We start from the raw sequence: 24,886 nt of genomic DNA, 5'->3' as shown, positions 1-24,886 counted from the left end.
GTGTTAATTCCAACTGTTCTGGCCATCGGCACGCCACACTGACAAAAAACACACATGTGCTGTAATATTTTTATTACTAATGACCTCACTATCAACGACTACTTGTAAAAGCACCGTGCGACTGTCCATTCACAACAATGCTACTTCAGTTCAAATGTCCATGTCTGACAACAGGTTAGCAATACTGTAGAGCTGAAGGCCAGAACTCTCGCAGTAGAGTCTTTCTATGACGATAGCACAGGGCAAGAGACGAACACTAACAGAATAGTCATTGCCCGCCCAATCTCACAGCCTCTCCACTCCAGTGCCGAGATCCATCCTTTCGGCACCAAGGTCAGCTGCCGACTGCTATGTCGCTACTCCTCTGTTCTCTTTCACGAAGCTGCCACCGATGGCACGCAAATCTTCCCGAAGCCTACCTAGGCAGCATGCTCTCTTTATACAATAATACGGTGCTTCATAATACAAATAGATTTATAACCATACAAATACCTTTATGAACTTACAAATATACAGTTACACACTTAAATACTATAGTCTGTGTCCCTTTATCATATTACAGAAATATATATCAGGTGGCGATGCTCCATGGAGGTCTCAAATGGCAAGAGGGCAACGGCGTTTCACTTCATAGGGCTTTGCAAATCTCTGTCGGAATTAATCCCATTAGCAGAATTTTTCCGACAGCGTCAAAAATAGTGCCCCTGTTCATTAATATTCCTTTTAGTTATGAGTTAATTGGAAACAAAGATGGCCTCTCACAATCAGTTTATAAATCATCAGGTTGTTGGTACGACTGCTTTATTTACCGTATTCCTTGTTATTTACTCTATGGTGTTTATTTTTGTGGTAGTGTATTGTTTGGGAATTTTTGAAAGTACCTGAAATATAATTTTGTGTTCATGGATAATAATTACGTTTTATCTCATCATCGAATTAGTAACAGTACTTATGTTTTGAGCTGCTTTATTTAAGAATAGTTTTGTGCCGTGCCTAATAATTTCAGTTTTAACCCAATACACGTTTGGCGACGATGCCTCTGCTGTAATTAAGTTTTTTTTTCTTTCCATTTCCGTATATTATTTGTAATGGAAGAATACTTTGAAGGAGAAAGAGGATGGGATGGCGATGGTGCTGATGGAGAAGTAAGTGAGCGTGAATATAAATATTAATTTTTGTGCGTGCTTGTTTGTACGCTTGCATTTGGGCTACCGCTCGGTGGCAAATAGTCCCCTTGTTCACCTTATTCTCCCAAGTCCTAAAGCCTCCTCCTTAAGTCCTTACCTCCTCTCGCAGCTAGTGTCTTCCTCCCAAGCTCATTCCACTCCTGCCTCTTCTCACCGGGAATATTGTCTTTCCTCTTTCCGTTCGTCTCCACTCCCTCTGGATCTACCACCCTTGATCCCTTCTCTCTATATAGCCCCCTCTGTGGGCATGATCCTGTGTTACATGGTTCTTGTTTTAGTTCAGTGCGTCGAAAGAATTTGCACGTGAAAGAAATTGCAAAATAATTATAAATTTTGATTGTACTTAGGTTGAAAAAATTCCTTTTTATTCGACTTATGATCATTATTCGTTATATGACAGTCAGTGGTAAATAACTGGTATATTACTTGAAGTAATCACACCATCTTAAAGGATAATTGTAAAATATGTCAAGAAGCTATAAAAAAGAAGCATTTAAAAATTTTTTATTTATGTATTCATACATTTCTTTATAAAATGGGGTAAATATGTAGTGTACGGATTAGCGCCAAAAAAAATCGTACAAATATGAAATAACTTTCATTATATGCTCTTTTAGGTCCTCTTTTCATAACCGCCTGCGGAGATAAAAAATTCCAATTACTTTTGGAGATATCACCGTTCTTATTTTGCAATACAAGACGTATGTAATCATTCGACCATCGCAATTTTATATTTTGCAGTGTGCGCGTGAATGCCTAAATAACAGAAATTCTCCATTAGGTAAGGTTAGTTACATTATAAATACTACAAAATAAACGGAAATTAAAAATAATATCAATTAATTTTACTTGTATAGTTTTAAGTATTTATAATGTAACTGACCTGACCTAACAAAACGGGACAAACGTAGATTAGGTCAGGTCAGCTACATTGTAAATACTTTGAAACTGAACGGACATTAAAAATAATAAAATTAATATTAAGGGTTGTTTAGTTTTAAAGTATTTATAATGTAGCTGACCTGACCTAACAAACCGGGACAAAGGATGAACAGTAGGAACTCACGTAATTTTCTTTTTACATGATGTAGTCGTTCACGTGGGAGACCTAAGATGCACATAAAGTTCTGCCATTCCCGATTACACCCGAACAATTCACCTTCAGCTAACTTCGGGATTTGTTTTATTTTTGCGCAGGAAAAATGAATTCAAATATTAAAAGTGGTCGGTTAGGTTAGCTACATTAAAACACTTTAAAACACTATGGACGGTTAGTTAGGTAAGTATAGCTACATTAAAATAAACAGAGAAATATAAATATTAATAAATAAACTCGAGGTTGGCCGAAGGTGAATTGTTCGGGTGTAATCGGGGATGGCAGAACTTTATGTGCATCTTAGGTTTCCCTGTTCACGTACGTCGCAAAAAAAAAATCATACTTGTAAACAAGCAACAATGAATGCCGCACAAGTCCACAGGATGAAAATTAAAAAATTCAATATCTCCTAAAGTATTGGAAATTTCTTATCTCCGCCGGGTTTAATGAAAAGAGGAAGTTAAAGAGCACAGAATAAAAGTATTTTCGGAATTTTAAAATTTTTTTTAACAAATTTCGCCCAAATATGATAATTAAAAAATTTGATATCTCCTAAAGTATTTAGAATTTCTTATCTCCGCAGGCTGTAATGAAAAGAGGACGTAAAAGAGCATATAATGGAAGTTATTTCAGATTTTTAAAAAATTTTTGATGCTAATCCGTACACTACATATTTACCTAAAATGGTGTCTCTCCTTAAGAATTACTAGAAGGTTTATGTGAGCTTCATTAAAAATTCTGTAAATAATTGTGGACATATTTTTTTAGGTTAAGTTAGCGACATTTGAAATACTTAACTGCGTTTTTCAGTTCAAGTAGGTAGTACTCAATGACCTAGAGATATACAGACTGCTTACCACCTTGCTTTCAGCACCATTTACTGCTGTCGACGGCAGACTGGGGAACTACAATCCAAGCCAGAGAGACAGAGAGCTGTTACGACAGCTTAGTGGGCAAAACAAAGCTGTGTAAGCGTTAGTTCTTATGGGATAAAGATGGAATGGGTGAAAACTACAGTTTCATTGTAGTGCTATGTGTAAGTACGACGTTTAATGCGCTTTGCCCCCATTCGCGGCTGTGCCTCCAAAGCAGGGGTTAGGGAGGAGGGTAAGGGAGAAGGCATACTCCCCATTGGTCGGGCCAGTGATGGAGTACGGGGCTGCGAGGCTGAGGTAACGGAGCTGGAGAAGGTGCAGCAAGGCGGGTGTGGGAAGGGCAGGAGGGGGAAATGCACAGTCCAACTGAGGTGATTAAGGAGCTAGGGTGGGAAGCATTGCAAGGAAGAAAACGGGTGGAAAGGTGTCTGGCGTGTGAATGTGACAGCATGGCATACGAATAGGACTTAGCTCAATGCTACTTTGTAGAGCCGCAGGTCACCCACAACTTTACTCCGATCGAGAAATATTCACGCCTCTTAGTTGAACTTAACATGTTTACACACTCATGAGCTCAGAAATATAAAACGGTGTGTGATTTAGTTAATCAAATGATAATTCGTAACAAATATTTACCCATGTCAAACTAAAGTGTGGAAAGCATTATACCAGCGGAAATATTTAGTTACACAGCTAACACAATACTCACATAACACTGTTTAACAATACTGATTTACACAAGTAATGAAATTAATAATACGTACGTGAAAGATCAGTTTTTTTTGTTTTTTTTTAATTTTACCCATGACACAATGCACAACAATAAGCTCAAACCCCGTTGTGTTTCTACCTTTCCCTGCAGTCACCTTTATCGGTTCTCCCACCACGTAACCAACTATTCCCCTCTTCTCCCAGTTCCCCCACCTCATGCTATCGGAATTTTCGTAACGCTAGAAAATTGTTATCCCCTCAACAAAGAAGTTTCATTTCCAAAATTACTACAAAGGGTCAGTTCGCTGTCGCTAATTGAACTCTGCAAACTAACATCACTACCTAACTGTTGGCCCTAACACAACAGCTTGAGGCATTACGTACAGCATAAGGAACTGTGGTTTTCTCTCCAACTGTTGCAAGCACCTAATAGTATGCAATCACATAGGTACTACCTAAAAAGATTTTTTTTTTTTGTTCATATGACCTGTAATTTTAGTGTCTAAGAATTTTACATCGCTTTTCACTTTGTGAAAAAAATCATATCGTCTCGGGTAGCAAGTTTCTCTTGATCCTATTTATATTAAAAGTACTTGCTGTCAAAGTTTTGTGGACTTAATAATTCTCAAAATATTTTCAATTAGGCTGACCAAATGTAACTATTACCTTACAAAATTTTTTGTTTCCAGTCGTATGGTGAAGATGGTCCAGAAAATTCTCAAGAGGTGCTTCAAGAATGTCTAGAAAAATTCAACACGCCAGACTACATAATGGAGCCTGGCATTTTCACCCAGCTAAAGAGGTAACTAAGTTGCGACGTTGCTCTGCCGTGTTAAAGAAATTAGAGATGGGTCAGCCAAATCCACAAATACCATAATATCTTTAAGTATTTAAAAGATTTGAAGAAAAACATTAGAACAAAATTAGTAAATTCAGAAATTCAATGCTGACAATTCTAAACTCCTATTATAGTTCCCCAATATATTTTGTACTTGCACTAAGCAATTATTTAAATAAAATTACTTAAGGTATGAATTGAGTCCGGAAACTTACTTCGTGAAACAAACATTTAAATGGTTAATTTATTCAATACTATATAGTTAATGTTTTTAATTTCCTGTGCATTATTTAATTTTTACTTTTTAGATATAGAATAGCATATAGAGAGAGATTCGAGGTATGCTTTGTAATACAAGTTAAAGATTTGGAGTCTAATAAATTATAATTTGACTCATCACAAGATAAATGTTAGTGTTAAGTCATTAAAGTTATAATATTTTAAAAGATGTAATTACGTGTAATGTTTTTAGGTTTTTTTATATTTTGCTGTTTCACATTGTAAAACATATTTAATGTATTGTTTGTCATTTAGTGTATTTTTGGGTAGATGTCTCCTATTTCCTTTCCCACATAGATGTCAACAGTAGGTATTGATAGTGCTGTGCTTATCCGTAAGTCATTTAGAGCTAAGATTCAGCACATCCAGTGAATAAAGGCAGATAGTTATTAGCAGTTAAATTAACTCTTTTGAAAGCCCATCTTAGCTTCTTGGTCTACCTGCTTTGCATTTGTCAAACATGGCCCAGTGTGGTGTCAGCAAACCAAATTTTTGACTCCTTAATTTTTTTGTTATTCTACTCTTTAAGCTAACTGTTTCATTAATTAAATAATTATATTTTACGATGTAGAACTTTTGGCAGTCGTTTTCATCAGGAATAATTTTGCACGTAACATATGAGGGGGACCCAAAAATAATGGATTTTTGTCATAAAAAATGTATTACCTTTTTTTACAAAATTCCTTCAGTCACCTTTAAAGTACTTTCCATTAGATGCAATCCACTTGTCAAGTCTTTCTTCCCACTGTTTGAAGCACCTCTAGAACGCTTCAACTTTGATATTCTCCATTGTCCTTTATGAAGCTGTTTTTACCGGCTTCCCTTTTATTTCTCTTCATTCTCAGGAACAGGAAAAAGTCACGCGGGGCTAGGTCTGGTGAATACGGAGGGTGGGGGATGACATACCACCCCTCAGAGGCCAGTAGCGGTGTGTGTGCGGGGGCTTTGTTGTGAAGGAACCAGTCACCTGATCGCCAAAGTTCCGGGCGCTTCCTCCACACATCCTCTCACAAACTTAATGAAACTTCCAAATAAAAGTGCTGGTTAACAGTCTGGCCAGGGGGAACAAATTCTCCGTGCACAATTCCACGTACATCAAAAAAAGACAGTGACCGTCGTCTTAACATTCTACCTCACTTGTCGTGCCTTTTTTGGTCCGGGGGAGTTGGGAGTCTTCCACTGGCTTGACGCTTGCTTGGTTTCTGGGGCATACTCGTAACACCAACTATCATCTGTAATGACTTTGGTCAAAAAGTTTGGCTCACTTTCAATCTCTTTTTTCAAGTCCTGGCTCAAATTCAGTCGAATGATTTTTTTTATTCTGTTGGAGAAGGCAAGGAACAAATTTAGCAGCAACACGTCTCATTTGCAAATCCTCAGTCCAAATCCGCTGGCACGAGCTCCAACTCACTCGTGTCTCTTCTGAAATTTTATAGATTGTGAAACAACAATCTTGTTTTGTTTTTTTTCCTTCAACGTTTTCATTGTTTTGAGATGTTGAAGGGCGTCCAGAATGAGCATGGTCTTCAGTACTCATCTCACCACGTTTAAAGCGCCCAGACCACCCAAAAACTTGTGTGCAGCTCATAGTATCATCCTTGAAAGTCTGTTGAAGCATATGGTAAGCCTCCTTTGCTGATTTCTCAAGCAAGGAGAACTCTCTACTATGTCTACGAATGGCAGCGCGCTCTCAATCCGGTTTTTTTCCTTCTGCCCCTATATGTCTACTTTCTTAACATGATAATTTAAACTGTGGGTGAAATGACAGGTCGGGATGCGTTGTTAGTGCCAGCACACGATTATAGCTAAAGGCTGGCATAAAGGCTGGCATGCTAGAGCACATGTACTGTAATGTTGCAGATGTTCTCAGTACCTTATCAGTTTTGTGTTTTTGGGGACATAATAAATTTTGATTTGGGTGACAATTACACCATTTCATTACCTTTCGCATACAGGCGTATCTGAAGCTCAAGCCAGTCTCATCCTTAGGCGCAGATGTTGATGATGATGATGATGATGATGATGATGATGGATGATTATTGTAACACTTGGTGAACTGCAGTGAGCCTGCATGATTTCAGGCTGTTGCTTGGTTAAATAATTTTCTGTGAAGTCTTCAAAAATAATTATTGAAGTGAAAACTTCTTCAGCCGCGTTAAGCGATTTTGAGGGGGGTGGGGGGGGGGGGGGGGGGCTTAATTGTATCCCCTTGGAAAGGGTACCTTTCAGACCTATGGTGGCGGTAGTGTAGCTGGGTAGGAACTGGAAAGGTACCCTTTCCGATTTCTTAAAATGTTTCGGTTTTAATGCAAATATGCACTGGAAATGTATCCCCTCGGAAAGGGTAGGTACCTTTCAGGATTTTCTGTACAATGATACAGCAGAAAATAAACTGGAAAGGTACCCTTTCCGATTTCTTAAAATGCATATTATTTTCTGCTTTAAAATCATGAAAGTTATTTCCTTGGAAAGGTAACCTTTCCAGTTTGCGACATGTTTGTGCTCAGAATGGTTAGGTTAGTTTAGGTTAGATTAGGTTAGTTTAGTTTAGGTTAATTTAGTTTAGGTTAGGTAAGTTTTGGTTAGTTTAGTTAGTTAGATTAGGTTAGGTTAGGTAAGGTTAAAGAGAATAACTTTCACAATTTTAAAGCAGAAAATAATATGCATTTTAAGAAATCAGAAAGGGTACCTTTCCAGTTTATTTTCTGCTGTGTCATTTTAAAGAAAATCCTGAAAGGTACCCTTTCCGAGGGGATACAATTCTGTCGTCCCATTTTTGGTAGGGGGCAACACTTATGGGTTCGCGTCACCGACATGCTAGTGACGTGTTGCGCCAGACTGGCGACGCGCAGCGGCCTGTGTACATGTGCACGCATATATACATAATACATTGTATATACTCGACTGTATCATGTGCGTGTTGGACTCTTTTTGGATGTGAGTTCGCATCACCGACATGCCGTAGTTGAAGTAAGTGAAGTTAATTTGACCACGTGAATACATGACCTAGGTCTGACATCACTGGTAAGTCATAGCTTGGAAGTGACTTTTTACGTAATTTTTACATACCACTGACATCTGTTGTGACTAAAAAATGATGTAAGAATAAATGATATGCTGAAATTGTACTGATATGATACCAAAATCATTTTCTTACGTACATTGGATTCAGAAATGGTCATATTACACATTTAAAAACAAAGTTTTAAGTTTTCACTTCTGTTGACAGTCCCCATGACTGGATATATATTTTTTTTTTCCATAATTTTTTGTAGGCTTTTTGCTGTGCCAATCCAGTTTTTTTATTTTTTAAAAACATTTTATTGTTTGTAGTCATGATTTAGGTGCAGTAAAACGTCTCTATTCCCTGTTACAAATGTTTTTGATGTTTGGTTGGTTGTAGGTATTTCCAAGCCGGAGGAAATCCAGAGCAAGTGATAGAATTACTGTCAAAAAATTACTGTGCAATGGCACAGATGGCTAATTTGTTGGCAGACTGGCTGATTCAAGCTGGTAAGTTCTCCTGATCCTTTGTGCAGGATTAGCTGTGCAGGCCCGGGAAGTACTTAACAAAGTGAAGGGCTATTCACAAAAGTCATCAGAAAGTCCTGAAATAAACATTTATGGTGCTTGCTTACATTTTGCTTTTTATGCCTCTCTCAAGTTTATAGTCAAATATTAAATATAAATATGTACCTGGTAGACAAATTATCCTTGAATCTTGTGAAAAATATGTGTATCCGAAAATTTTTTAGCGATCTGACTTAAAAATCTGCAAGTAGATCTATTTCTTATTATTTTAGGTTTTTAACACACACACATCTATATATATATATATATATATATATATATATATAAGATTGGATATTGGAATGTATGTATGTATGTATGTATGTATGTATGTAACTCTGACACAGTTTGACCGATCGCCATCAAAAGTTAGCACAACAAAGTGTTTTTTTCGTGGAGAAGGTTTTTATGCTATCCATTTTTATTTGTAACTCACTACTAGATGGCACTGCAGCGCATCAACTTGTAAACCATTCAACCAATCTCCATGGGTAACAGTAAATCATAGGTCTTAGACATACAAACAGTATGAGTAATTTCTGTATGTCCACCACAATGTCCACGCCTTGTAATGCAACTATGAATAACTATTATTATTTTATTTTAGGCAAATGACATTTGGATCACATGCATGGTCAACTATTATGTTGTTTGCTTCAGGGTTTGAAAATTTTAAAAATCAATTCTTTTTCAATTTGGAGTGTTTCCGATCCAAAAGGTCAGGTCATGGTGGAAAATGTGCCCAAAAATTTCCAAAATTTTAAAAATATATTCTTTTTGATTTAGAGTGTTTCTGAGGTCGGATTATGGTGGAAAATGTGCCAGGGGAGGTGTTAAAGCCCTAAAATCTTTAACGCTCCCGTAATCCATCTTGGAGGGTGATTTTAGGAAAACCTCGTGTTCAGTTTATGTGTATATAATAATTATAAAGAATATCCCTGCCTAGTTTCAAGCCAGTAGACATATACTTGAAAGATGGTCAAGAGCTTTCATTGTACCTAGAACTCACAAATTTAGATCAGTCTTCCTTTAAATTTGTTTTTCAAAACCATAAACATTGGTTATTTAATTCCATAATAATTTTTGACTGGCAAGCCAAAACCATTGTTTTCTTAATAATTAAATTATTTTCTGTGGTAGTGCTAATGTGCTGTGGTAAACAACGAAGGACAAAATGGGTAATGGCAACTCTATCAAACATGGTGATATTTTATTTTGAGACTAAAAATAATAAAATAATCTTATTGTGTAAAAAACTAAAAAAAAAAACCTGCTTTTATCATTGGATGAACTAAGAATTAAATTTAAAAAATTTAATTAAGTTTTTTTTCCAACAGCCGAATAATGCACCACAACTCTATATAACTGAAAGCGTCGGTGCTCTCTTCTTTCATTTTCGTAATGACTATAACCTAAATTTAGTTATAGAAAATCTATTATAAATCATTTTGTTATTACTGATAAGAAAATTTAAGACAAATAATATCAAGCATCCCATGTTTTTAATTATATAGAATTGTGGTGCATTATTTAGCTGTTGGAAAAAAAAAATTAATTGAATTTTATTTTATTTTTTTAATTTTTAGTTATTCAACGATGAGCGGAATTTTTTATTCTTTTTTTTTACTATAAGTTTATTTATACAGTCCATTGAGTCTTGATTATGGTTGCTAACAAAAGGCTAGGAACACATAGGTAATTTACTAATTTACAGTTTACATATCCTATGCCACAATCTAAAGTGATACACATTGATACACTGAAATATATAGGTATATGCAAGAAAATAATATATACATAGCTTTCAAAGATAACAATTTCAAAAAAAATTTACATTTAGTTTGTAAGAACAATAAATATACATAGTACAGTTTTTTGTGTACACAGATCTGTTATAAAATTTAGAATGTACACAGTATGGACTAAAACAAATATGATGTAACTTACTTATTTACTTATATAATTTGGAAAACTGAGCAGGACTTATGATACATTTTATTATTGCCTCAGTAACTACTCAATGTAACTACACAAAGGAAACTTCAAATAATCTTATCCTGTTGTCACCATGTGCCAAAATCGGTTTTTCCAACTTAATATCCACGTTCTGTGGGGGTTTCCCAAAATAGCCCCCAACTTTCTGTAGTAAATTCCATGAACTCTTTTTAATTGTAGAATGGATGAGTAGCCTTATACTTGCCTATATTGTTTGACACCTATTATTTTATACACTATTTTACCCAGGGGCGCAACAACAGGGGGGGGGGGGGGGCAAGGGTATTTTGCCCCCCCTCTGAAACGTTGAAGTGGGGGCAAACGGGAGCAAAGAAACTGCTGTGTAATCAATTTTTAGATACTAAAACTGCTTAAATAGCACAATTTTCCACCTTGAAATACAAATTTTCCCGGGGGAGGACCCCCGGACCCCCCGCTTCAATAGGGGGGATCAATGATTCTTTATAAAAAGGTATATTGCCGCCCCCCCCCCCTCCCTTTTGGAAATTTAGTTTTTGCACCCCTGATTTTACCACAAGCAAACAGAATTTAGTGTTTCCCTGTTAAATAAGTGATACACAATGTTTCAAAATGTTTGATTTGAATTTATATTTATTGCTTAAATTTAACACATTCCATGTTAAAAGTTGTTTCAGTTATTCATATAGCGTGCCCAGTAATTGTAAATGTTAATTTGCTATCTGGTATCAATAGAAGTATCAGGTTATCGAGAATTGGTATCGGAACACTTAGTCACATTGTAAAAAAAAGTATTTGTGTTGAAATATTCATGTATGTACATACCATATTTGCTTTGAGGCTACTACTAGAATTGTAATTCTATTTGCTGTTGGTTTAGTTAGTTCCTAAAATTTTTAACGCATTAAAATTTAATTTTAATAGACCTACATTTCTTTCCATAAAACATTTTAAAACTCAATTTAATTTATTTGTGGTCTTTGTTAATAATTTTTCTTTTCAATGCATGGCAAAGTGCTATATACTGTATTTTTTTTCCTGATACGTAAAAAATGTTCTTTTTTCTAATAGGAGCAAGCGTACAAGATGTACAGGCCATGGTTGAAAATCATTTAAAAGAAATGATACTAAAGACATTCGACCCAAAAAAAGCAGATACAATACTATTCACCGATGATGGAGAGGTATGTTTATATTTTGTTGAACTCTATGTATAAATGAAGACATAAATGTTTTTATTTTTTTATATTTTTTTCCCTATCATGGCAGTATTACAGTATTATGTCTGATTAATAAATTGGTTTTTCAGTTTTCGTAGAGTATGAATTTATGTTTTAAAATGTATGATACAGTAACACCAACAGCAAAATGCTATGTCTTATTCCCGACTATAGTGTCTCCAAGTAAACAACTTTAAATCAAGAATATGTGTTTTTTACACCTCAAGTAAGCAGCTAGTGTAGCCATTCATGACATGCTATATTTTGGTTTTATAAAAAAAATATGTAAGAGAAGAATCCTAGGCCTGTGTAAATATACAAAATTTTAAAATATGTAAATGAAACTTATTATTCCTATCCAATTTTCAAATACTTATACTTCTAAACATTGAATGTTCAGTTGTGGGTAACCTAACTTGTACACAGCGTTGAGATCCACCCAAACGTGCCCTAAGAGTTCACCTTTGGCCAACTTTGGGATTTTGTATTTATTTTAACAAAACGTGCGGGAGTGATGGTGATGGAGTTCAATGTTAACATGGCACAGAAAATTTATCCTTTGATCCTGATGGCGTGATCTTGTATAAATAATTGTTCTTGTGGTACATGTTGCTTGATGTTTTGATTTGGTACATTGAAAGAACCTGGGCATAACTAACTTGTGATATTACTAATATAAATATGAATATAAAACCCATACGAAAGAAATAATTTTCACAAAACCTAAGATAATTTGTTTGTTTTGTGATGTTCTAGTATTTGTTATGTCCATGCTCTTTAGACGTAACAAATTAAAACAGCAAGTATTTTGTACCACAGAACCAAGGGATTATTTTTAGACACGTGATACGGAAAAATTACGTGAACCTATGCGAAACTTTAAAACCCGAAGAAAAAAAATCAACTTGATGATAACTATCACGTAATTTAAACGCAAATCTGAAAGCTAGATAAAAGTTCCGTATCACCTAAGTTTATCACTTGATCCTGAGGGCATGATCCCTTAAATATTGATCCTGTGGTACATGATGCTAAATGTTTTAATTTAGTACATTGAAAAATCCGGCACATAACAAATACTAGTGATATAACAATGAATAATGATCTTAAGTTGATTACAAAATATACGCCTTCTTTCTATGCAACTTAAGATCATAATTCATTTTTATATCACAAGTACTGGTTATGTGCAGGATCTTGTGACGTTTACATATAAAATACCGCGAGCGCAAAGTAATGAAGAAAAAAATGTAATAAACTGTAACCATAATTACTGTGCTGAAAACAATCTTTTGGACCAAACCTCAAAAATCTTAATACTGGGATTACCTCTTAAAGCATGATTTGCATTGTAATTGTAACCATGTAAAGTAGCAAGGTAATTAAACAAATACAAAATCAAAAATCTGTTAAAGCATTTTATCAATCTCAGTATGGACTAGTCGATTGTTACAATAAAAAAAAAATTACGAATAGACAAGACCTACTGCATAACCATAGTACAAAACTTTTGTTAAAATACACAAACACAATACCTAAACCTTTAAAAGCATTAAATTTTATCCCGAGCATTGAGCGCAAGAACTTTAAAGTGTATCTTTACAAAATGGGTAATATCCTTACGTCGCGGCTTTTCGGGAAATTAATGATAAATTGCGGGGGAAAAAAACTTTTTTTGAAAACTATGGATGTTCTTGTATTTATCCAGAAAAAAAAGCATCTTTATATTCCTACTGGTTTCTGAGAAAACACAATTTATAGCTTACATTGTAATACCTATGCATTGACAAAGCCATCGCCATTTTTTTTTAAATGGAGAATCACTGGGTCGGCATACCTAACAAATACAATCTTCCATTCTGAAGCCATATTTGTGCATGTTCAGTATAAATATTAAAGGTTTGTTACATAGTGAGAATGGTCGTTTAGATCATGTTAGATCCATTAAAAATAATTAAAAATATTGTGGATGGTTGGTTAGATTAGTATAGCTACAGTAAAAATACTGTAAATCGTAAGAACTGTTGGTTAGGTCAGGATAGCTACATCTTAAATTGGTAATGCCTAAGCAATCGTAAAAAATTATGTTTTTCTGTATATTTAGTGTAGCGATACTAACCTAACCAACTGTCCACAAAGTTTTTAAGTATTTTTAAGGTAGCTAACCTAACCTAATCGACTATTCTCACAATTTGACTTACATTCTCCAAAACGTAACACACAGACCCAGATGGAAAAGAAAAAAATGGCTGCTGCAGTTTCAATGCACAGATTTTGTAATGTAAGCTATACATTATATTTCTCAGAAACCAGCAAGAATAAAAATATGTTGTTTTTTGGGTAAATACAAGAATGTCTCTAGTTTTTGAAAAAAAAAAATTCTGAATGTTATTATTAATTTTTGGAAAAGCCACTGCCTACTTACGAATTTTACCACAAAATGTATTTTTTTTTTGTTCTTTTCGTAATATATCATCTTAGTAGTACATTTTATGTGTATGTAATTTTTAAACAAGTTTCATGTATGTATACAATAATTAACTGCATGTTGTGGATAGCATCTAATTGGGGAATTTCAAGTACATAAACTGATGCCTCAGAATATTCATAAATTAATTATAAAGGCAAGCTTTGCAAAAAGATTGAATTTGCCTTTTACATAGCAAAATACTTATATTTAATTTGTTTGATACATGCACTCTATATAATAAATGTATTTACAACATTCTTATCAATACCATAATTACATAAATAACCCAAAAATTGAAATTAGTTTGTTTGGAAGGACATCAGTGAGATGACAATTTTTAAACAATTCACTTTTTACTGTCCATTTTAAAAAATAAGGATGTCCATATTTTTTAGTTTATTCTTTTTCTTCGCTCATTCATTATCTGCCCTGCCTTGGAAAATACTCTTTCAGATGGTACTGATGAGGCTGGCACACATAAGTACTTGTGTGCAATTTGGTACATATGTGGCATTGAGTTTTTGTGTTTTTTCCAGTATGAAAGCGGACATAGTTTTCGATCCTAATATGGGGATTCAATATACTGTCGAACAGTAATTGTTGCATCACTTCCTGGATTCGAATTACGTTTAAAATTGCACGAGTCAAAAAACTCCCATAAGTCTTCACTTTCTGCACTGATGTTGGTGCAACTGGGCTCGATTTCAGACACATGCTGTGGAGCACTTCTCGTACACAGATTCTGAACTTCTTTCATTACCAGTTCTTGAGCACAGGCTGCATTAGCATCATTTCCGAAACCAATCTTTTTGAATCGCGGATCTACAAATGTAGCAATGGATGATATTTTGCCTTTTTTAAACTGGCAAAATCTGCTGGAGAGACCTTCCAACAAATTACGTTTTAGTTCGCGTCCAACTGCAGTTTTCATGCTTACTGTTTGTAGTTTCATTTGGACACCTCTCACCAAGGGAATAACTTTTAATATGGTTGGGTACTTTTCTGCAGAAAACTCAATTGTTAAAAGGTTGAATATTTTAAGAACAGGTACACAGTCTTCTATTACTTACCATTGGTCTACTAAGAGAGCACTTTGTGCTGTAGGTAAGGAATCAAGGGCAGCTGAAAGTGGTTTGTTAAGCTCTGTAAGTCTTTCTAGCATTATAAAAGTGGAATTCCATCTGGTCTGTACATCTTGCTTCATTTTCAGTTGTGTCATCTGTAGCTGATTTTGGATAGCTCTGAGTTTGCCTGCTGCCACTACACTGGACTTGAAATGTCCAACTAAAGCTCTGCATGCACACAAAATTTGCTTGAAATCTTCATTTTTGTTGATGGCATCATTAACGACTAAATTCAACATGTGTGCACAACAAGGGTGTTGCGCTAGTCCAACCATTTTTACTGCAGCTTTGATATTAGGGCCGCCAGCAGTTATTACAGCTGTTATTTTGTTGATCAAATTCCACTCGGTCAATAAACTTTTCAAAACACTGCTTAGGTAAAGAGCAGTGTGGTTTTCTACCAGCACTTTTGTCTCAAGAACAGCTGACTGCATTTCATCATTAGCTACAAAACGAACTTTTTTTTTTGTTCCCCCCCCCCCCCCCCCCACACCAAATATGTCCACACCGAAGACTTTCTGCGACCCATTTTAAGGTTTTAAAACATTGTTCAAACAACAGTTTTATTTTCAAAATTGCTTACAACGATATTTATATGTGTGAGATAGAATCATCAAAACGAATAATCATGAAAATGTAGCTCAAACAGAATGATTAACTTCAGCTGATACTGTAAATACTAACGAACACAACACATCATTGGTTTGTTTGAATCGAGGTCTCTTTTCGACCTGTCAACTCTCGGGGCGCCCTTTTCCGGAAGCAGTATGGCGGACGGTCGTTTCACTCGCGGGGGCAAGTTGCTCTCAGGTCACTCAGGTCATGCTCTCGATGCTGCCCCTCTCGAGGAAGAGTTGCGAGGGCAAGTCGTCTGCTGGTTGTTTTGGCGCGACTTCGACGATGGAGTCAATATGTTATCAAGCTACATTTGGTGATGACGGTAATATTTTATTAGATTACGACATTGAAGCGGAAAAATATTTCAATTAGAACCTATTTGGCATCCTTTATTTAACAATCACAAGATTTGCTATCGTTTCCTAGTACAGGTTAGCTTATGCATACCACAGGCGGTTTAAAGTCAAAAAGCAATATTTATATTTTTTTACCTTCTTCAAGCTCTCTCATAATTTTTAGTCCAATATATGGTAAATCAATAGCAGCTTCATCTTCAGATGAATCTTCATTTCCAAACAAATTTCTCACGATGTCTGCTATATTTTCCGCCATCATTGTTTTACAACAAATAGCATTTTCTTCGTGTATTAAAAGTTACCGACTCTTTTTGCCCTCAGGTCAACTTGCTCCCAACTCTTTCAATTCCCGAGGAGCACGAGATACCTCGAGTCAAACAAACCTACCGATTGGCCGACAACCACAAGCGAATAAATGACTAAATTCATTCGACTGATTTTTGATTTAGTAACGAATAACGATGGTTATGGTTTCGTACTATCGATTTAGTCGATAGTTTTTATTCGATGGTGCCCATCACTAGTTTGGGTTCATTTGTCTTCCAAGTAGGCACGTGTGAAGATTCGACTTAGCGAATCTAATCTAAGCTTCTTTTGATGTTAGATTCGGCTTCGCTAGGAAGTTTTTTTTTCCTTCAGTTGAAGCTTCGAACGTTGTACGAGGAAGTACTCTCTCTGAGTTGCGATACGGCCTTAGTTTTTTCCTGCAAACCATCAAATACATATACAAATGTATTATGTAAAGCTGTTTTGATGTTGCTAACAGCATAAATGTGTTATGCTTTATTAATTGTAATATTCTAATTGTAATATTTAGTTTATTATTTGACTACCTTTCTTTACTTGTTATTGTTAGAAATATAATACAGATAATTCTTTAAACTTACTTTTACCAATACCCTACTATTACCAATTAACATGATATTTTTATATTCATTCATTTCAGTATTTTATAATAGAAGTGTACTAATATTGCCTTTTTAAGAAATATATTCAAAATTCTATTCGGCTTCGCGAATATTTCTGGTATTCGAATCAATATTCGCTTTGTATCCAAAAAGAAAACACTATTCACTCGGGCCTAATCAAAGTCTAGTGAAGCTATTTTATATCACCTGGGGTATCTTTTGACACTGGGTTTGAGTTATTTCATGGTTGTACAATTTAAACATGTTTTTACCCAGTTAACATATATTAAAGGACCTTAAATATTTGGCAATATTTTATTTAGACATCTGCACAATTATTAACAACAGAATCAGATGGCAGGACATTCTGCAATCAATAATGTTTTGATAAGTTAGAAAAGAAGCAAACAAAAAGCATTTTGCTAGGTACCACTTAAAAAAAAAGCCCAAAATTTTTTAAATAATATTTTTTTTTTGTTTTATTATATTGTTGATAAACATTAACATTATATATATATATATATATATATATATATATATATATATATATATATATATATATATATATATATATATATATATATATATATATATATATATATATATATAGACCTTGCACGAAACCATGTTCAAGTTTTTGAGAAATCTAAAATAATAATAATAATATTTTATCCCTCACTCTTGCTATTCATATTGTTTATTCATATTTCAGAATATTTTTTTTTGTATTTGTTTTTGACTAAAAATAAACTTATTCCTACAGGCCTAGTAAATTCAAATTCAGAACAAAGTGTATGTATTAAAATATCTGAGTGCAGATTAAAAGTTTAGTTTTAATTTTTTTCCTTAAACATGCATGGATATTTAAAATGTGTTAAACATGGTTATGGAAATGTGAGCTGCGTGGTGTTGCTGCAGACTCCAGCATGGCTGACGGAGATAGTGGAGCACCCGACGTGGCGATCCCTCGTGTATCGCCTGGCCGAGGAGTACCCAGACTGTCTGACTCTCAATTTCACGATAAAGGTAAGTTTAGCGAGTGGTCTGAGGGATTGTTTTCGTGCCAAGGCCAGCTCAAAGCGTGCTACGTGTTTGTCTACTGAGGCCCAACGATGTCCTCATGACATCTGTTCCCTCCAGTTGATTTCAGACGCGGGCTACCAGGGGGAGATAACCAGCATCTCCACGGCCGCCCAGCAGATCGAGGTGTTCTCGCGGGTCCTGAAGACGACCATCTCCGGGTTCCTGCAGAACAACGACGAGTGGGAGAACGGCATTCAGGAATGTGCTGTGAGTGCGTCGTTCGTTCGAAACATGTCGTCTGAGTGAATTAATTAATGGAGTGAGCTCGGTAGACCCTGCTACAATCCTGCCTGCAGTCTGCATTGGAAAAGTCTCCTAGTCTCACCCCCCCCCCCCCCCCCCCCCCTCAGTTGTACAGGATGTGCAGACACTGAACTGATGTATTTTGCACGTTTTATTTAGTAGTTCGATTTGGCTCGGTTTGCAGATATGCCTTCTACTTCTTATTTCGAGAGGTGGGGTTGTGAACAGTCTGGCAAAAAATGTGTGAGAAACATGAACACGGATTGGGCAACACAATAAGGAATAAAGACTGATTGTGATTTGAGATGAATGTACCTTTGGCATCTTACAAACAGTGTCTGTGCAGCTTAGATGTGGAGTGTACTGAGCAGTCTCCATTGTACCACATGTACTGCTTCCTTCAGAGCTGTGGTAATACCCTGTTTTATCGCATAATCGTCACACGTTTTATGCTAAAATCAAGTTTACAAAGTAAGGTAGTGATTTTTATTCGAGGAAAGCATTTTTGTTGGTGTAAAGTTTTATACAAGTACATCTTAAATGAGTTTTACCGTAATTGTAATTACTGTATTTTTCTATAATAACTACCGCAATGCCCGACAACAACTTGAAAACAGATTGCTGTTGCATGGTGTTTTGTCCTATGATCTTTGGCAAGGTCATGTTTACTATCTACACAAAGTGCTTGCAACCTAACAGCGGGGCCAAAAACCAAATGCAATTTTTATGCGAGAATTTTTTTTTTAAATAACAATGCGAAAATAACATGAATGACGATTATGCATTAAAACACTGTAAATGGACACAAATTTTAACACAGTTATGTTTGTCTTGATGGTGTGGACGCAGACAAGTTTTGAATGGAAAAAAAAATATTTCCTAAGTCTTGGAAGAGATTAATGGAAATTCCTCACTGTATCATTTAGTAGAAATAATTTGTGCCAAATAATTACAAGGTCAACAATTAGTATTGAAACTTTCAAAATGCTCATGACCAGGAAATTTCCAGCTGTGAAACCTTTTTGGTTAAATAAATAATTTTTATTCAAAGTTGCTCTAATTGATTTTTATGCTAAAGAGAAATCATGTTTTCAAAGTTAGTGGGATAATATAAAATAATTATGTATGATAATTTTATGACTACTATATTTATTATAAATTTACCTGCATTATTTAATGTTAATATATTTCAACACCTCAAACATGACAGCTACAGGTGGTTTTTTACCAAACAAGGTTTTTGTTGTTGTTTATTAAATTTTCTTTTAACCGCAAAACGCAACTGCTCTTTGCATCTTGTGGCAACCCAAGATGTGCCACCGAGAACGTTCTCCTTGGTTCCAATGCCGGGAGTTCAGGCACGTAACGCAGCACTGGCCACTGGCCCTGTGAGTAGCTAGCCTCCCGAGCCGCGGGCGCGGGGGAACGGGGAGAGTCGGGTGGGGCGGCACGGCAGTGGCCCGGTGTTGCAGAAAATGGTGTGCCACGGCCAGCACACGTACGTGTACAGCCAGGTGCTGCTCCACGTGCTGGCCCAGGAGACCAAGGGCGGGGCCAACATGAAGCGACTGTCCCAGGAGATCACCAAGTGCGCTCAGCTCAAGTGAGTGCCTGTCACTCGTGTGGCTCCAAGACCACTAGCCTCTGCACGCAGCTGTAAGGCTTAAGAGAAATATTTTGTCGTGACAACGTCTAATAAATCGATGAACGCCGGCTGCACGCACGAAAAAGTGTCCCGTTACACACATTGTCCCGTTACGATGTGTCCCGTTACACTCACTGTACGCTTGCGCCGCATCTATCTCTCTCCCACTCGATTGGAACAAACATCGATTTGACTTTTTCGAGGCACATTAAACTTGAAACACTCCCGTTCGTTTCCTACTTTTCCTATCATCGTCCTATCCTTAACAGAATAACACAGATTGGAAGAAGTTAAATAGCAAACATGTTTAAAAGTTATAGTTAAAATAATCTCTTCGTTAAAGTAATAAATATATTTGAATTAATGAGTGCAAATAAAAGTAAATTGTAAATTTCATTTCACTCCTCCTTTGTATCCATACAAAATAGTGATAATTCAATAAAAATGATTCAATTTTATTCATTAAAGTATGCAATCATTTCATCAATGTTTTGTTACGACGTCACGTTACGTAAACCGACTTTACAGACAACCAATTGTTTTTTTTAATTAATTAAAGAATTGTTTAATATTTTTTTGTTAAAGATTTTTTTCTGGAAAAATTGTTTTTATTTTGAATGCCTGGCTCTTATTATAGGGATTGTAGAGAATGTCTGTTTACAATTACTGGTGCTGAAATAAGCGCACAAATAACACAGAAATAAAATATGAATTCCTGCTGAAAGACACATCAATACTTCATTTGAAAGGAAAAAAAAAAATTCAGTAAAGGTGATATTAATTCTATCAAAGTAAAGCATCTTGGTTCAAATGATACAAGAAATACGGATTGATATACCTACTTAGTAATTTTAAAATAGAGGGGGGAGGGTTATGATTTTTTTTTTAATTACAGCATGTATTATTTTGACAAGCACGCCTCCATATTTTCTTAAATATTCTGGCTGTACACTTAAGAGGATATAGGAGTGGTTCATGAACATACTGACATTCTATAGAATACTTAAGAAACTATCATCCAACACTTATGGCTTAAGAAGTGGTACTAAGAATCATGTCCTATTTAAGAAATTACTTTCCTCAAAACATTTCTTGGAACAGTGGCTGGTAAGGCTGCATGCCACAGGATCAGGGAACCAATACTTGACTGAATAAATTGTAAATCTTGCAAAATTTATATTTGTAAATGATATTTTTTAACTAGCTTTTAACAAGAACTGAGATTTTACTGAAATATTTTCAGTTGCTTTATTTACTTTTGTTCTATCACAAACCAAAATAATATAATTTCAGAAAAAAAATGTTTGTGTTTGATACTGTTAATGCAGTTGAAAAAAAAATTGGCCTGCTTTATTTTGAATTTGTTTAGTTGGCCACCTCTGCCATAAAGTGGCTTTTATTAAGGACTAATTACACAAATAAAAATTAGGTAAAAAAATCCTTGTTTTCTTTACTGAATGTACAACTGTATAAATCCCATGGTCACATCATAAACTTCACCATGCGCTACACCAGGTATGTTTAACAAGTTATGATGAATTGAAGTGCAGAAGAGTTTAAAATAAGTTTTGAACTACACAAAATTTATCATTGTTTTAAGCAGTATAACTGAATTTTTTAAAACAGCTCTTTTTTTTTTTTTAAAGCAACCTGTGTAAACATGCGTAAAAATTTTTTTCAGTTAAAGACAATTTAGAGTAAAATTCTGTTATGAGGTATCTATGTGAGGTTTTTAATAAACAAACTTCTCAAGGGTGAAATTGCAAACCAATATATTATAACTCCACTATAATTTTAACTCTGCTACATTGCTCCATAACATTTAGTTAAACATGTGTACTCACATTACAGTCTTGTCTGTCCAGCTCCATGCTCTCTCCTGTCCAGCTCCATGCTCTCAGCTCTCTCTCGCAGAAGGATCATGTAGCGTGATGTCGCTCTGCCCCGCAGCCACCACGACGTGACGCCGGTGACGATGGCCCTGAACGGTGCGGCTCGCTACCCGCAGGCGTGCCAGGCGCTGTCGTCCATGCTGTCCCGCAACACGCTCAACCCGGCCGACATCACCGTGCTGTACCGCAACTACTCCAGCACGGAGCCCCCGCCTATCGACCTGATCCGCACGCCGCAGTTCCTGGGTGACTGTCGCCGGCACTTCCACACGTCCCCACGTTCATTCGTGTCATTGCTTCCCGCACACATCTTTCATCATTTAAGGAATAAATAATATAAAAAAGTTTGCCTTTACACTCTTAAACTATATTTATCTTTAAAGTATTTAACTATTTTTTTTTAAACAATAACAAACATGACCGTCGAAACCTTCGCAGCATACTGTTACCTTATATTTAATGACCAGTCATCAAATAATTTTTCATAAAACATGAAATGGAAATAAATATATTACTTCTAGTTGGTATGTTCAAATAGCCATATCGAGTGGAAGAAGCTTTTGCCTAATGATAGTCGCTTTCATAGTAAGACTGATGACTGATGATCGATAAATTCAATCTTAAAATATGGTATCTTGTTTGAATTTTAACTCATTAGTCCTTCACACTCCTTGAGCTGAGTTACCAACTGGACAAAAACTAATACTAATCTATTGAAGATTTGGAATTATTGGGCCTGTAAGAATAGTGATTTTTGGATGCAAAGCGATCTGACAGTAGTTATTTAATTTATGAATTAAAGGTTTGGTTTGTACGCCATGCTGTCACTCTCAAATGGCTAATACCTACCTCAGACTACACATGTCCATATGGACAATTAGTGAAGCTGCATAAACTATCTCATTACCGTCAAGATTCAAGTTGAAGAATAATTTAAATCAAATTTAATTTTTGTTTGTTTTACATGTACGAAAAAAAAATATTTTAGTACATTTTTTTATTCAAAGAATCTACTATATATTTGTGTGCAAAAGAGTAGATTAATTTGATATCATACCCTCATCCTTACTATTTTCGATTCTTATCTCTTGTTCTATAAACAAACACTAATAATTTATCTTTATCTATACAATAAGCAAGAAGTTTCACTTTTGTCACATATGAACTCCACGCACATTTTTTTCTGTTTGCCACTTGCCGTTTCAAAAAAGACTCTGTAAATCACTCTACTGATGAAAGTGGCACCTGAAAAGCATTCGTGAACGTCTTATAAATGTAATTTATATGGGTTTTAAGTTTTAATTTAGATTTCCACTGCATAAAGTTCTATTCACAAACTCAGTATCAAAAAGTATGGTATTGCCTTGCGTTCAGAGTGTCTTTATTCTCAGGTAAATACAGTAGATTCTTTGCAGGTGACATGTTATGAGTAGTAAATGATGGGGAGTGTCTCACAGTGAGTGTGTACCACAATAGTTAAGCGTTAGTTCACGTCGCATATTCAAGTGGCATGCGTTTGCGTCACGGTTTTGGTTTTTTCTGTTTAAAGTTGAAGAAATGTTTTTGTTGCACTGCTTTTTAATTTAAAATGTTTGGCATGCTTATTTAAACATTTTTTCTTCAAATAAACACACTTTCTATTAATGGGTTTTGATTTCATAAATCTAACGAATTTTTTTTTTCCTCACATAATCGTCGCACCCCTACTTTTCAAACTTGATTTTAGAATAACATGTGCGACGATAATGCGAGACAACACGGTATAGTTTTCGGGTGACATGCGATGAGTGGCAGGTGCAGGGGGAGTGCAGGGAGTGTAGGGAGTGCGGTGTCTGCCCGGCAGAGCTGCTGGTGGACGCACTGTTCAAGCCGGGCGTGAAGCTGAACCCCGAGCACAAGCCCAAGTACATCTACCTGCTGGCGTACGCGGCGAGCGTGCACGAGAGCCCGGGCAAGAAGGGGCAGGGCAAGACGCTCTGCAAGGACGAGCTGAAGCAGACGGTGCAGGCCGTCGAGAAGGTGCACACCATCTGCAACGTCAACAAGGGCTCCACAGAGCTCGTGGCGGAGCTGAGCACCTTGTACCAGTGCATCAGGTGCGTTCCCCCTCCACGGTGCTGAGCACCTTGTACCAGTGCATCAGGTGCGTTCCCCCTCCACGGTGCTGAGCACCTTGTACCAGTGCATCAGGTGCGTTTCTCCTCCACGGAGCTGAGCACCTTGTACCAGTGCATCAGGTGCGTGCCCCCTCCACGGAGCTGAGCACCTTGTACCAGTGCATCAGGTGCGTTCCCCCTCCACGGAGCTGAGCACCTTGTACCAGTGCATCAGGTGCGTTCCCCCTCCGCGGAGCTGAGCACCTTGTACCAGTGCATCAGGTGGGTTCCCCCTCCGCGGAGCTGAGCACCTTGTACCAGTGCATCAGGTGGGTTCCCCCTCCGCGGATCTGAGCACCTTGTACCAGTGCATCAGGTGCGTTCCCCCTCCGCGGAGCTGAGCACCTTGTACCAGTGCATCAGGTGCGTTCCCCCTCCACGGAGCTGAGCACCTTGTACCAGTGCATCAGGTGGGTTCCCCCTCCACGGAGCTGAGCACCTTGTACCAGTGCATCAGGTGCGTTCCCCCTCCACGGTGCTGAGCTGAGCACCTTGTACCAGTGCATCAGGTGCGTGCCCCCTCCGCGGAGCTGAGCACCTTGTACCAGTGCATCAGGTGCGTTCCCCCTCCGCGGAGCTGAGCACCTTGTACCAGTGCATCAGGTGCGTGCCCCCTCCACGGAGCTGAGCACCTTGTACCA

The 24,886-nt window shown here is 36.5% G+C and overlaps 1 protein-coding gene across 1 annotated transcript in view; it reads left to right on the top strand.

Moving 5' to 3' along the window:
• Positions 1-819: 819 nt before the first annotated feature.
• Positions 820-24,886, top strand: part of LOC134538511 (negative elongation factor D) — a 49,737-nt gene continuing 25,670 nt past the window's right edge. The window contains exons 1-9 of the mRNA XM_063379895.1: positions 820-1,145; positions 4,559-4,671; positions 8,390-8,499; positions 11,602-11,714; positions 18,145-18,252; positions 18,367-18,516; positions 20,025-20,155; positions 22,148-22,335; positions 23,933-24,185. Coding sequence (XP_063235965.1) covers positions 1,089-1,145; positions 4,559-4,671; positions 8,390-8,499; positions 11,602-11,714; positions 18,145-18,252; positions 18,367-18,516; positions 20,025-20,155; positions 22,148-22,335; positions 23,933-24,185 — 1,223 coding nt within the window. The 5' untranslated portion in view covers positions 820-1,088. The remainder of the gene's footprint in view (positions 1,146-4,558; positions 4,672-8,389; positions 8,500-11,601; positions 11,715-18,144; positions 18,253-18,366; positions 18,517-20,024; positions 20,156-22,147; positions 22,336-23,932; positions 24,186-24,886) is intronic.

The sequence above is a fragment of the Bacillus rossius genome, chromosome 13 (genome assembly GCF_032445375.1).
Source record: "Bacillus rossius redtenbacheri isolate Brsri chromosome 13, Brsri_v3, whole genome shotgun sequence".
Taxonomy (NCBI): Eukaryota; Metazoa; Arthropoda; class Insecta; order Phasmatodea; family Bacillidae; genus Bacillus; species Bacillus rossius.
This window is presented reverse-complemented; position numbering and strand designations above follow the sequence as displayed.